Consider the following 13,512-nt stretch of genomic DNA (forward strand, 5'->3'; position numbering starts at 1 on the left):
ATCAACATTCTACATTTAGACTATACTGCAAGTTATGGCTCAGAATTCAGCCTTAATTGCTGAAGTGTAATTAACTTCTCACACCAGCACCACTAAGCACGTTGCTGACCTGACAGCTCCTGGGACTCGATGCCCATTCTAGTGGCATCAATTCAACCAAGCTGAACACAGTGTATCTAGTGTGGAGCACACCCTGGAGGACTTGAAATGAACCCGAAGATTGCAAGCGTTAGGCAAATTGGAGATGTAAACTTGAAACAGAAATCACCGTGGGTATAGCATTTTGGCCAGTTTGTCATTTTTGATGTGCAATGTGCAACCATTAATCTATGTCAACTGCACACTGTGTCAGAGATCAAGAGACTTTTAATGTTTATTTCTCGCGACTTTTTATGAGTCATTGTGGGTTTGATGTATTGCTTTGAGATTTCTTTTATAAGTATATCATTCCAGATACATAAACAAGCACCAATTAAAAAAAATAAAATAAAAAACACTCATCTTGATCTGTGTTCAAGTAGCAGTGGAAATGCTATTATAAATATCTTTAAAAACCGGAACTATATACAGTATTTCCAGGTTCTCCAGTGCAGCTCTCCATAACAGTCCCAGTTTCTCAGGTTCTGGGATGCAACCCTCCACAGCAATCCCAATTTCAGTTGTGCAGCCCTCCACAATAGTCCCAGTTTCTGCAGTGCAGCTCTTCACAACAGTCCCAGTTTCTCAGGTGGCCCTTTAGGAAAATGAATTGTTGATTTAGATTGTTGTTTGAAGGCATTCTGTGTGTTGCAGTTTTGTGATTCTTACTTTTAGTGGTTCTCTGTGGTTCTCTCAAAACTTGCAAATGCATTAAAAGAATATGTAGCAACATTTTCTCAGGTAACAGAGCTCTCCCACAAAACTAAGCCACTGCATTTCTGAAAATCAACTGTAATCGCTGTTATCATTTGAAAAAACAAACAAACTGTGAAACATGGTGAAAAAGCGATTTATATAAAAATGATGAGCAAAGAGAAGACAGTTATGACTGATTATACCATGATCAGATCTGTAACGATATGTGCAGATGGGCCTTTGCCGCCAGTAAAGGCAAAACTGGATGTCACTGAGATATCGCATGTGAGAATGTATAAATTCTTCCTGAAAGACAGAGAAAAATTAATTGAAGCTGGAGATTTTTGAATGAGATGTGTGACAACGTCTGAATGATATGTCACAGCTCATGCCAACCAGATGTTGTAAGTTTAATAACCCCACAACCACATACTTCATGTTTAGCTTTCATAGCCCTGAAAAGGGTGCTAATGTAATGTCAGGCACGCTCTATATGTATTAATGTTGGGTTGCTAAATAATAATTTTCAGTCTAAATAATATCACAACTGCAACTGTCCAAGCTTTTGAGTTTTTAGAAGCAGTGTTGGTTATTTAACACCACCACCTAGTGGTAGAACAGATTATCTGCAGCAGTGCTTCAAACCAACATTTATGATGCTGACCTTGATGCGTTCTTTTCAACAGAAGCATGTTTAGTTTAAGTGAAAGAAACTTTTTTTGAATTCGGTCTTTATTCCTCTCTCACAGAAAATTCAGCATGCTGCCTTGAGTGGCTGGCAATTTACACTCCATGGTCAGAAGTTACTTTTGATTATGTATTTTAATAGTATTTTAAAGGTAATGTTTTTTTCTGTATTTATACAGTCTTTGTTTTAGTTCTAAATTGCTTTTTGAATGGTAGGTTATAATTATAATTATTATTGTGGTTATTATCAATATTACTGTTAATAATAATAATAATAATAATAATAATAATAATAATAATAATAATAATAATAATAATAATAAGAAGAAGAAGAAGAAGAAGAAGAAGAAGAAGAAAATAAGAATTTATTAATCAATTAGTTTATTTTTTCATTACATTTCTCACTATCTACAAACATGTTATTTGGGGTGGCCATTTCAAATACTATTGTGTATTTACTATAGGAACTATTTAACTCATGCTCAAAGATCACACATCCCACTCAACTCCCAAATGACAAGGAGTACTTGTGGTACACACTGTGTCATGCTAGCTTTACTTCATTATTATTAATTTATTAATTTATTAATTCATTTAAGTTTAGTCCAAGTTTTGAGCAATATTACTGTACGGATGAATGAGATTTCCCCAATCTTAATCATGAAGCAAGTGGTTGGCACTGTTGCTTTAAAGAAAGAGGGTGACATTCTTGGTTGTCTAGGCTTTTCTGTGTGAGATTTGCAGTTCTTTGTGTGCAGATGACAATCTGGTAATCAGGGTGCACTTTAGAATTGATTTTATTATTGCTGTTGTTATCCCAGTTGCTTTCTTGTTAAATAAAGATGCTGTGTTGCAAAAAAGAAATCTCTTTTGAAATGAAGAGAGGTCGTAATGTGTTTGACAGCACTGCAGCTATGGATCTGAGACCTCTAAGGGGTTGATAACAGCTCTGACTGCAGCAAAGAAGTATATCATTTTATTCTTATCTCCTCTGACTCTGAGTCTAACATCTGAGGAGATGAGAGAGATGCTTTGATGTTACGTAGTTGTTAAAGGGTAATTTGCAATGGCCAGATATTGGAGGACAACCTCTGCTTTTTGATCTCTAAAATGCAGCAGGACTTTCTGTGGAAAAAAATTGTCACAGTTTAACAACAGTGCTGCCTGGGAAAGTTTTGGTATGCTCAGGTTCTTTGTGACACTATTACAAAATCACTGAATACAGTACAGAATTCATAATGAACTCTTTCCCCTCTCCTACTAATGGTAAGTCTGCGTGGCTCAGTGACGTCTTGGCAGCTTTAATGGTACATTAGCGGCAGAGTGACACAGTACCTCTTCTTCTATGTCATCAGTGTGATAACACTTCAGCCAGGCAGCACTCGCTGGAGAATAAAGCAATCAAAAACGTGTATAATCTGTCTGGTATCCATATTTACATGCAGTCATCCTCAAAAAGTAAAAATATATATAATTCACCTTAAAGCTATTTTATAATAAAAAAAAAACAATTAACAGGTTTTAAATGGCATACAAGCTGTAGTCCCGATAGACTGAAATCTTAACAAACGCCTACAGATGGCAGTAGTGCGCGGCAAGGAAAAGAGTGAAAACGGTACTCTCGCGTTATTTGCAACGTCACGTCAGTCCATGATGGCTGAAGATCCTGGCGGAACATTTTTCAATTTCTCTGTGATTTTTCTTTCTTTCTCTTTACCTCAGCTTGCCATAGAGACATGGCAGGACTCACAGCCACGTTAAGCGTCCACAGATATTTGGTATCGTCATGCCCAAGAAAGGGAACCGAAAACGGCTGAAATTTAAGGCCGGGGACGTTTGTTCGGAATCAGGTAGGATATGATTAGCCAGAAAGCTAGCCCGTCTTCTCACATTCTGCTGAAGTTTCTGTCATGTTCTCCCAACTTCATAAAGCCAAAAGGCATTCTGCGGTTTTACAGGTGACCAATGCGATTTGCAGTGTTTGTGTTATTCTTTTAAGATCATTTTAAGTTCATTTGAATCACGTGACAGGTCAGCAGGGTGCGCCGGTGTTCCAGATTAACTGGCTTTGGTCGAACAGATGTGGCAGACTTGCGTTTCAGGAGCTGCTACCGACAAACTAGCAAAAAAAAAAAAACGCCAAATGTGTCATCTGTGACACTTGTGAGGTTATCTCAAACACACTCTGTCAGTCTTGATGCTGTTGAACAACAAAATGTTTAGAAATGTCGCGAGTTTACCTGGTGATATTCTCATGTACGACACGATCGCGAAAACCGCAAACAATTAACACCACGCCGATGTTGTTCACATGCATTTCAAAGGTTTATTTGGATGACGCACAAACAGACACAATTGAAAGGAACAAATGCATTGTGCATGAAACGAATTCAAACGTGATGCAGATGTGTGTCACAAGTTGATCTGGCTGTAGGCTGGGGCACTTGGCCAGAGGTGGCGCTGGTTGATTCGAGTCCATGTTAGTGCACACAAAGTAAACTGCTCGCTTTAGTTGTGAAGCAAAAACGCTGAAATCGGAGAAATAAAACGTATGAGGGGGACGATAACGACGACTAGATTCTCCCGGTCGTTTACTCTTGCTGTCCGGTGAACAACATCGGCGTGGTGTTAATTGTTTGCTGTTTTCGCGATGAGATGGTGACATGAGAATATCACCAGGTAAACTCGCGACATTTTTAAACATTCTGTTGTTCAACAGCATCAAGACTGACGGAGTGTGTTTGAAATAACCTCACAAGTGTCACAGATGACACATTTGGCGATTTTTTTTTTTTTTTTTTTTTTTTTTTTTTTTTTTTGCTGGTTTGTCGGTAGCAGCTCCTGAAACGCAAGTCTGCCACACATCTAGATGTTCGACCAAATCCAGTTAATCTGGAACACCGGTAAGCTTCACAACTGTGACACTGTGAAAAGTTAAGCTAATGATCTGCTGTTCTTTTCCTTAGTCACTGTAGCTGATTATGCTGATGCCGACCCAGCCGTTGTGAAGTCGGGGAGGGTTAAAAAGGCTGTTGTAAATGCGATTGAAAAAGAAGGTAACCTTTGATGACTGAAGTTATACTGTGGTTGATTCCTGTCCTGGTGGTTTACTTATAATCTTCTGTTTCAGTGAAATTACTCTGCGGCCTGGAAGCATCGCAGGGTGCTGTAGAGGAAGTCCTCTCCTCCGCAGTAAGCGTCAAAGCAGACGCTTTGGGCAGTAGCGACGAGCAGGACCCTGAAGAAGATGGAGAGAACGAAACTAAAGTGTCCCGCAAAAAGAAGAACAAGAGGAGAAAGGGTATCATTTCACTTTATCGTTAATGTTACACCATGACAGTTTACTAGCATTAAGGAAAAAGTGGATTTTCCATTCAATAAAGATAAAAAAACAAGTCTCACAACAGTCAACTCATTTTGGGGTAAGCTGTTGCTCATTCATCTAGCAACTAGAAGGTCAGTGGTTTGATCCCTCCCACCTCCAAAGCTTATAGACGGATTCTTAGCAAGATGCTGAATCCTGATTTACTCTGGTGGATCCAATGGAGTTTGATGGGGTGTGAACATTAGGATAAGGATGCACAGACAAAAGCACTTGTACACATGAATGTCTGTAAATGAGGTTTGTAGTGTGAAGTGCTTTAAGTGCTTAGGTTGAGTAGAAAAGGACTATATACCAGTCCATTTACCATTACTGTTAATACAAGACCCAGTCTCAACAGCAGGTCGGGAACAGTTTTGCTCCACTTCAGAAAACACTGCAGTCAATCAAAAGCACACCGATTGAACAAACACCCTCTGAATTCCATACCCGATTAGTTTCATTGCAGCCCATGACAAACGTACGCATTCATACAAAAGCCTGTGCAGTCTGGCTGACTGGGGAGTGACCTGAGTGAAGTCAACTTGTATTGTAATGGGGAGGCAAGCAAATGCAGCCAAACAGACATGAAAAAAAAGAAACTAGTCCTGCAGCAATGGATCACTTGTACTCTGCCTAGAAACAAATTCTTACTTACTTACAAATTCTCAATATTAAAGCTTTATTAGAGAGACATTTCAAAGTACAGCACTACAGTATTAGTATTAAAATACCTGGTACATCAATCTATCCTCACTGACCAGCAGCTGCTTCCACTCTCAAAGGGGCCCAGGTTTAAAATATAAAAAAAAACTAGATATGAAAAAAATTGCAAAAAAAATACTTTAAACACTATAAAGCAATACAGTTATTCTTGCACTCTAATATTCTGTGATGCCAACAGGGAGAGAGGTGTGCACTTTCCTCCCTCCACTGGTCTGATAGCAACTCACAAAACATCTGTTCCACCTATAATTGATTTTATGTACACAACACATCTAAGTAAGACGTGTGCCTTTTTTACTTCAATGCTAACGGCCACATTAAGTATATAAATATAATCACAAAAATTTGTGGACCATTGTGCAAAATACATTTCGAAACTAGTATGTTTAACTTGGTATTGATTGTGTTTTCTTTGTTTTCTTCACAGAAAACAGTGAGAGCAGTGATGGTGTAGATTATCCGGTGGACATTTGGTTGGTGCTCTCCTCCTACATTCGGCCTGAGGATGTGTGCAGATTTGCTCTAATCTGTAGGAATGCCTGGACGGTCACTTGCACTGCAGCTTTTTGGACTAGGCTCTACAGGAGGTGAGGTGGTTTTGTGATCACTTGCGTACTGGCACTGATAAAAATATTGACACAGAGTAGTCGAGTGTTTGTGATTTCCACTGTTGAAGGCACAGTATACGTTTATGATCTGCTGCTTACTGGATTCATGCATTTGAGTGGTGCTATGTGATTCACTTACAGCAGTAGTTCATGTGGAATACAAGGAAAGTGTACAGTTTTCATGCTCCCACCTCTGAGATTTGTATATATTGCCAGCATAGGGGGAAATTATTAAAGGTGTCATCCTACAGATAATAGTCCTTGTTAAAACATAGTAGCACATCGTTAATGTTGTGATAGAAGCGGTGAATGCAGTGAAAATGGTGTACTAAGTCCTAGTTAACATCACCTCACATCATTCCTCCTTCTCTGCTCTCTCTTTTTAAAGACACTACAGGATTGATGTTGAGCTGCCACTTCGCCTCCAGCCTGTCTCTATTGAGAAGATGCGTTTCTTACGGGCTTGTGTGATTCGTTCCCTTTTCCATTTATATGAGCCGTTCACCTTGCGCGTGTCAAAGATTCCTCCACTGCCAGAATCCACACCCACTACCTTACTCAACTCCAAGGTAAAGCTCCTCAAAGACCTTTTTATTATAGTTGAGGTGGAGCTGTTTGATTTACCTGCACACATATGCAAGCAGGTGGATCTATTTGCGTATGGCTGATATTTGTGTGTGACCTCTGCTTTGTAGTTGGATAGAAAAGAAATTCAGTGTTTATCACGACTATTATCAACACTGATATGATTTTAGACTTGAGGATGCAAGTTAGTACTAGACCAAACTTTCTATCAAGTGAAGGAATTTCAGTGTGGCTTTACTGAAGACTCTGATCTCAGTTTTTCCACATGCAAAATGCATATTTCTCAGTTTGCTTAACGTCCTTTCCAAGAAATAATTACGAACATCTGCAAAGATGTTAGAATTTCATTGGGTAAATGTCTGCCTTTTTCCTTTTACAGTGTTTACTTTTCTGGGTCAAAAAGGTGTCGGGGACTCGGTCTGAAACGTTGTGGGAGTTCAACTTTAAATTTTTAAAGCAGGTAACATCATTTGCCATCATTTTATTTGGGGTGGGCATTTCTAATACTATAATGTATTCCCTGGGAAATATTTGACTCATCTTTAAAAAATCACCCACCCACCTCTACTCACAAATGACAAGGCGTACTTGTGGTGCACCAGTGTCATGGCAGAGTTTGCACTGGAGCTCATTTTGGTTTAGTTTTCCGAACCTTTTCTCAGCTGTAGTAGTCATCAGCTTCACTTCTTTCTCCTGTTTGTGCATTGCTCCACACAATTTTCTTCTCCAAGCTGGAAATCCGTAGTTCTATTTTTGTTGTTTAATGCCAACCAGCATTAAACAACAGGTGCATTATTGCCACCATCTGGCTGTAGAGGTGCATTACATTCTGTGAAGCACTGGAAGGAGTAATTTTAAGAGACGTAGACAATACAGAAACTTTTTTGTATAATTAAACTAATATTTTAATAATTGAAAATAAATCATAACCATTCTTTTATATCCCCACATATATGTAGAGACTAAGATACAGCGGTTGAGTTTGATGATGTATCTTATTAGCCTCAGATAAAAAGAAACTGCTTGAAAAAGCTGTTTCTCCATCCATTTAGGTTCACTGCTTAATGTAGACTGACTCATTCATCACTAGCAACATTTCTGACAAACACTCTGACTTATTGTGAGTTCTGCTTTCATGTTTTCTGTTTTAAATGTGTCTCTCTGGTGTCTTTGTCTCAGCAGGGAAACGGTAGGAATGGATGTGCCAAGTCCTTGCGTATGCCTAGACAGTACGAAGATGTTCACATGAATCCAGACTCTGACTGCTATGTGCTTCAGGTCACCACCCTCAACTTCATCTTCACCCCAGTAGTCATGGGCATGACGCTGAGCCTGGCAAGTAACTCACCTTGTTTTTTTGCCTGCCTTAATGTTCCTTTGAGTACTGGTGTGTGTTATTCTGCAGCTGATCTTTACAAGGTAGCAGTGTCAAGTGCTGCCTATAAAGTTTTTAAATGTGTATATAAAAAGAGTTTCAATCAGTGAAAGCAACTGTCTCATGGCATACACAACCAATCAGTAGGTTGTTGTGGTAACTCTTGTTTGAATTGATTGATGCTTTAAAATAAATGTAATACTCCTCACTAGTATATTATTTTATTAGACAATTGACATTAAATAGCATTAAGATTAAAGAACAAAGATCTGGATGAAGATTGCAACTACTAATTCAGCTGATGTGACCCATTAGTATGCTTTACCAGTTAATTATTTTTACTGTGTTAAACTGCTTGAAATAAGTTGAAGTTATAAAAGGAAATGTGATCAAAATGCAGTTCGGTGTCAGTGATCAATCACACAGGAAGGCTTCAGAGAGCTCTTATGTACTGTTCTGTTGAGTTTTACTAAACACCAGCTTTAGTCTTAACGTCATTCATTGACATACTTGGAAATACAAAATTTTAACCCTGTGTGTTGTTGATAATATAAGACATTTTTACTTTTCTTTTTCCAAAAATCTTCTGTTAAATAAAGTGACTGTATATGTTTCCTCACATGACAAAGGGTTGATTCTTCTTCTGAGCTACAGACTAGAAACTCATGGACTTTTCCTCTTGTTTTGCCTCCTAGTTCACAATAAATGTAAGCACAGACATGCGCCACCACCGCGTTCGGCTTGTGTTACAAGACTCGCCACTCCAACGGGGGAAGAAAAGAGTGGATCAAGGTGGGACCCAGGTGGTGTTGGATCCTGTACACAGTGTGAAGCTCATGGACTGGTGGCATCCACAGTACCCCTCCTTAATCTACTCATGAGTCTCTCTTCTCAGCCCCTACTACAGCAGGCATTGCATCAGGAACCTCATTATCTCGCTACACTCATAAAAGACGATACTTGATGATCTGTATATCATGTTCAGTGAAGGTTTTTGGCAAATACACATTTTGATTGTTAGATGTTTAGTAAAAACCAACACTGAATTGAAGTGTGACGGTCTGGTCATAGACACATGGGAGAGGGGACCCTGTAGTATAATTGTTGCGGTTTTTCAGACTACATTGCTGCATGTTGAATGTACATGTATAACACATTTTCTACTCTGGATAAAAAAAATCAAAAAGCTCAAAGGGATTAAAAGGGTGGGAAGATTGTACTTTGTTAGATATTTGATTTTATAGTCGCTTGACAGTTCTTAAAATACTTTGGCATGTTACTGCAACAACCTTTCGATTGATTTTAGTTTGAAGCGTCCTCACTTAGTATTATGTGAAAAAGATTGAATCAGCTCTGCACTGAAGGGGCCAAAGAGATGATTTACCTCAGACATCATCTGCTGATGCAGGCAGTGTTTTGTTTTTGCTTTTTCTTGGTTAATAAGATCTTGATTGCCTTGCTGACTCTGTGAGCTGTGTTCTGTACTGCCACCCTTGCAGTGTTTCTTCACCCTCAACTTTGAACGTGTTCAGTGTCTTCATGTGTGTTGAATGTGTGTACAGTTTTACCAGTCACATGATGATCGTAGGGGGGAGCTACCACTCATACCGATTTATCCATCCACAGTAGACTTTTTTTGTCCCCCCACAGCAGACAGTTTGACTTTGGGAACAGTTTGTGAAAGCACAGGTGGAGTTATTGATGATGTAATTTTGCTATGTTTCCCAGTAAGCTATTACAGCATGCAAAAGAGTAAGACCTCCCCCAGGTGGAACATAACAATCATTCATCAACCTGTGCTTAACTTGCTGTGACAAATTAAAAAGTCTGTTTAACCTGAACTTATTTGCACATCTGTTGTGGGGTAAGAAGTCATTAGATTTAACCATATGCAGTTGCCATAATGACTTTTTGGTGGCATTACCCAGTAGCAGAGGACGGCTGGTTTTTCTGGTTGGCAGCTGCTGATTGCTTTCGAGTCGGGGACTAGTTTTAACAAATGAGTTTCATTGATAAATCGCTGTAGTGAAATAAAAACTGAAACTGCCCTATCAGAGTTCTCTGGGTTGCCTTTGAAATGTTGAACAATGTATTTTTTTTAATTTTTTTTTTATTTCCCTCTTACAGTCGTAGTAGGTATTAACAAAGACTTTATAAGGTACTATTTTACCAGTATAAAACCAGTCACCGATGATCCACATAACTGAGATGAGAATTTTCGGCTCCAACGTGCACCGGATAATCCTCCTCCACATCTCATGTATGAAGGTTTTCTCATGCTGCTTCTAGAATTAAAGTAAAAGTTTGTTCTGTATTGAGAAATATGACACTGGGATCCATTCAAAGTAAATATACTGCTCAAAAAACAAAACAAACATCAGATCTCAGTGGGGGGGAAATGCGGGAAAATTTTACTGATATTTGTGATATCTGGAAATGTGTCGGGAACAAAAAGATGCCACATCGAGATTAAAATGATCAACCTACAGAGGGCTGAATTCAAAGTCTCCCTGAAAATCAAAGTGATTAAATGATGCAGCATGCAATCCACTTTGCTGAAATGTAATTGCAGCCACTCAAAACAGTACTCGGTCGTTTGTATAGTCTCCATGACCTTGTGTGCATGCCTGATGATGTTGGGGCATGCCTCTAATGAGATGACAGTGTCATGGGGGATTTCCCAGCTCTGGACATCAGTGAGCTCCTGGACAGCTTTAGGTGCAACCTTGCAGCATCACAGAGGTGTTTTATTGGATTTAGATCAGGTGAGTGTGGGGGACAGTTGATGGTATTATTTCATTACTCCTTCAGGAACGTCCTGCATCCTGATACTTAATGGCAGTCAGGATAATGTTGCCTAGCCTGTAGAGGTATGTGGGTCCTTCCATTGATACGCCTCCTCAGACCATCACTGACCCAAAAGTATTTACGGGGCTTCACTTATTCCACATTTTGTCATGTTACAGCCTTATTCCAAAATGGATTAAATTTGTTTCACCTCAAAATTCTACACACAATAACCCCATAATGACAAAGTGAAGAAAAAAAACTTCTTGCAAATGTATTAAAAATAAATAACATCCACATAGGTATTCACAGCCTTTGCCATGACACACAGGTACAACTAGTGATGGGACGTTCTGTATCGAGGCTTCGGAGCGTGTGTCGAGTAATGGAGGGGGCGTTTCCGCGAAGCGCGTATCGAGGCTTGCTTCATTTATGGGAGGAGCTGAAAATGATGACGTCCGAAGCCTCGCTGCCCGGCTGTACCACGTGACTGGTTCATGAAGCGGTTCGAACTTTGCCGCAAATAATCATTTTCCATACTGCCAGCATAAATATACACAGTATACTGCCATCACTACACTATAGGTGTTTTACACACTCCTTTTGTTGTTGACATTTACAGGCTGTGTGCAAAATGCCACACTCTTCAAATTCATGCCAGCTATTATTTTTACGTCCAGTAGGTGTCCTGCTAGAGCAAATGAAGCTTCATGAAGCTTCGCGTTGGGGTGAACCAATTGGATGAAAAGCTTCAGTGCTTCATGGGGCTTCATCTGCCCATCACTAGGTACAACTGAGCTCAGCTGCGTCCTGTTTCCACTAATTGTCTGTCACACCTTTATACAACTTGATTGGAGTCCACCTGTGGTAAATTCAGTTGATTGGACATGATTTGGAAAGGCACGCACCTGTTTATATAAGGTCCCATAGCTGACCGATTATGTCACAGTACAAACCAAGCCATGAAGTCCAGGGAGATGGAATGAGGCACAGATCTGGGCTGCAATACAGAGGTGTTTTTACAGCATTGGAGGTTCCAGTTAGCAGAGTGGCCTTCATCATCTGTAAATGGATGAAATTTGGAACCAGTAGGACTTCCTGGAGTTGGCAGCCTGGCCAATTTAAGTCATCTGGGTACAAGAACCTTAGTTAGGAAGGTTCACTCTGTCAGAGCTCTGGCATTACTTTGAGGAGAGAGGAGACCCTTTTAGAAGGACAACCATTTCTGCAGCATTCCACCAATCAGGCCTGTATAATAGAGCGGCCAGATGGAAGACAACCCTCAGTAAAAGGCGTATGACAGCACACCTGGAGTTTACCAAAAGAACTGATGAAACAAAGGCTTTCAAATATTGAAGACCTCTTTTTCTTTTCTTTTCTTTTTTTAAATCAAGATTGAAGTCTCTGGTTTAAATGCCAAGTGTCATGTCTGGAGGAAACCAGGTACTGCTCATCACTTGGCCAATACCATCCCTACAGAGAATCATGGTGGTGGCAACATCATTCTGGGGATCTTTTTGGCAGCAGGAAATGGGAGGCTATTCAGGGTCAAGGGAAAGATGAATGCAGCAACGTAAAGAGACGTCACTGATGATATCCTGCTCCAGAGTGCTCAGGACCTTTGGCCTGGGGTGACTATTCATCTTGCAGCAGGACAAAACTCCTAAGCACACAGCCAAGATGACAAAGGACTGACTTCAAGACAACTCTGTAAATGTCTTTGAGCGGCCCAGCCAGAACCCAGACTTGAACCTGATTGCACTTCTCTGGAGAGAAGTGAAAATTGCTGTACAGCAAAAAAAAATTGCATCCAATCTGATTGAGCTTAAGAAGTTCAAAGTGCAAAGAAGAATAAGAGCCCCAAAACAGGTGTGCCAAGCTTGTAGTATCATGCTCAAAAAGACCTGAGGCATTAATTGCACTTTGAATAAAGAATTGAGCAAAGGCTGTAAATACTTGTCTACTTTTTCCCGCCTTATGGGTTATTGTGTGGAGAATTTTGAGGTGAAAAATGAATTTGAATGTGTTTTGAATAAGGCTGTAACATGACAAAATGTGGAACAAGTGACGCGGTGAAGAAGATGAATAGTTTCTAGATACACTGCATTGCCTCATGCTACCTGTAGTGACACTGACCCCAGCCACATGCAAAACTAGTTTAAATGAAAGGGCAAAAGATGGGGGAGGGGTGGTGACCTCCACCTGGAAAAACCATGACTGTTGTGGGCGGTTCTCATAGTTGCCTTTTTAGTGCACTGGTGAATTTCATTAACACTAAAGCAGCTGAACTTGATTAACAACCCCCTCTCCTACCTGACTAACCAGATCAACATCCCAGAAGTTTAACTGAAGCTATGCTGTCTTTCAAAAGTGTTTAATTTTGAGCAGTGTGCCACAAAGACTGACATTTGTTAACGGAAGATCATCAACAGGCTGCACAATGAAACAGTCATACCAGATTTTCCTTTCGTTTAGTTCTTTGAGTGCTTTTGTTGAACGACTCGGAACTAACTTTGCAGTCAACAGGCATCACGTCACTACCTCAAAAT

The 13,512-nt window shown here is 39.8% G+C and overlaps 1 protein-coding gene and 1 long non-coding RNA gene across 3 annotated transcripts; both read left to right on the forward strand.

Annotated features, from left to right (window-relative positions):
- Window positions 1-3,146: 3,146 nt before the first annotated feature.
- tmem183a (transmembrane protein 183A) lies at window positions 3,147-10,230 on the forward strand. Of its 2 annotated transcripts, none has more exons than XM_004545090.3 (8): window positions 3,147-3,371; window positions 4,488-4,577; window positions 4,652-4,822; window positions 6,036-6,195; window positions 6,605-6,785; window positions 7,181-7,261; window positions 7,981-8,136; window positions 8,872-10,230. In XM_004545090.3, exons 1-8 carry the CDS (start codon window positions 3,308-3,310, stop codon window positions 9,055-9,057), a joined length of 1,089 nt encoding a protein of 362 aa, XP_004545147.1. In that variant the 5' UTR covers window positions 3,147-3,307; the 3' UTR covers window positions 9,058-10,230. The 2 variants fall into 2 exon arrangements, with proteins under 2 accessions (XP_004545147.1, XP_004545148.1); XM_004545091.3 differs by having other exon boundaries at window positions 7,984-8,136.
- A 1,692-nt stretch (window positions 10,231-11,922) lies between these two features.
- LOC143418747 (uncharacterized) lies at window positions 11,923-13,024 on the forward strand. The gene is made up of 2 exons (XR_013098762.1): window positions 11,923-12,257; window positions 12,358-13,024. It is a non-coding gene; the product is annotated as an uncharacterized LOC143418747 (long non-coding RNA).
- The last annotated feature ends 488 nt before the right edge of the window (window positions 13,025-13,512 follow it).

This window comes from Maylandia zebra, linkage group LG5 (assembly GCF_041146795.1).
Source record: "Maylandia zebra isolate NMK-2024a linkage group LG5, Mzebra_GT3a, whole genome shotgun sequence".
Lineage (NCBI taxonomy): Eukaryota > Metazoa > Chordata > Actinopteri > Cichliformes > Cichlidae > Maylandia > Maylandia zebra.

Excerpts from the sequence above, each read along its gene's own strand:
- tmem183a (XM_004545090.3), top strand. The coding sequence starts at position 3,308 with ATGCCCAAGAAAGGGAACCGAAAACGGCTGAAATTTAAGGCCGGGGAC. Across the intron at positions 4,578-4,651 it reads AAATGCGATTGAAAAAGAAG|TGAAATTACTCTGCGGCCTG; the intron begins GTAACCTTTGAT and ends CTTCTGTTTCAG. Across the intron at positions 6,786-7,180 it reads CTACCTTACTCAACTCCAAG|TGTTTACTTTTCTGGGTCAA; the intron begins GTAAAGCTCCTC and ends TTCCTTTTACAG.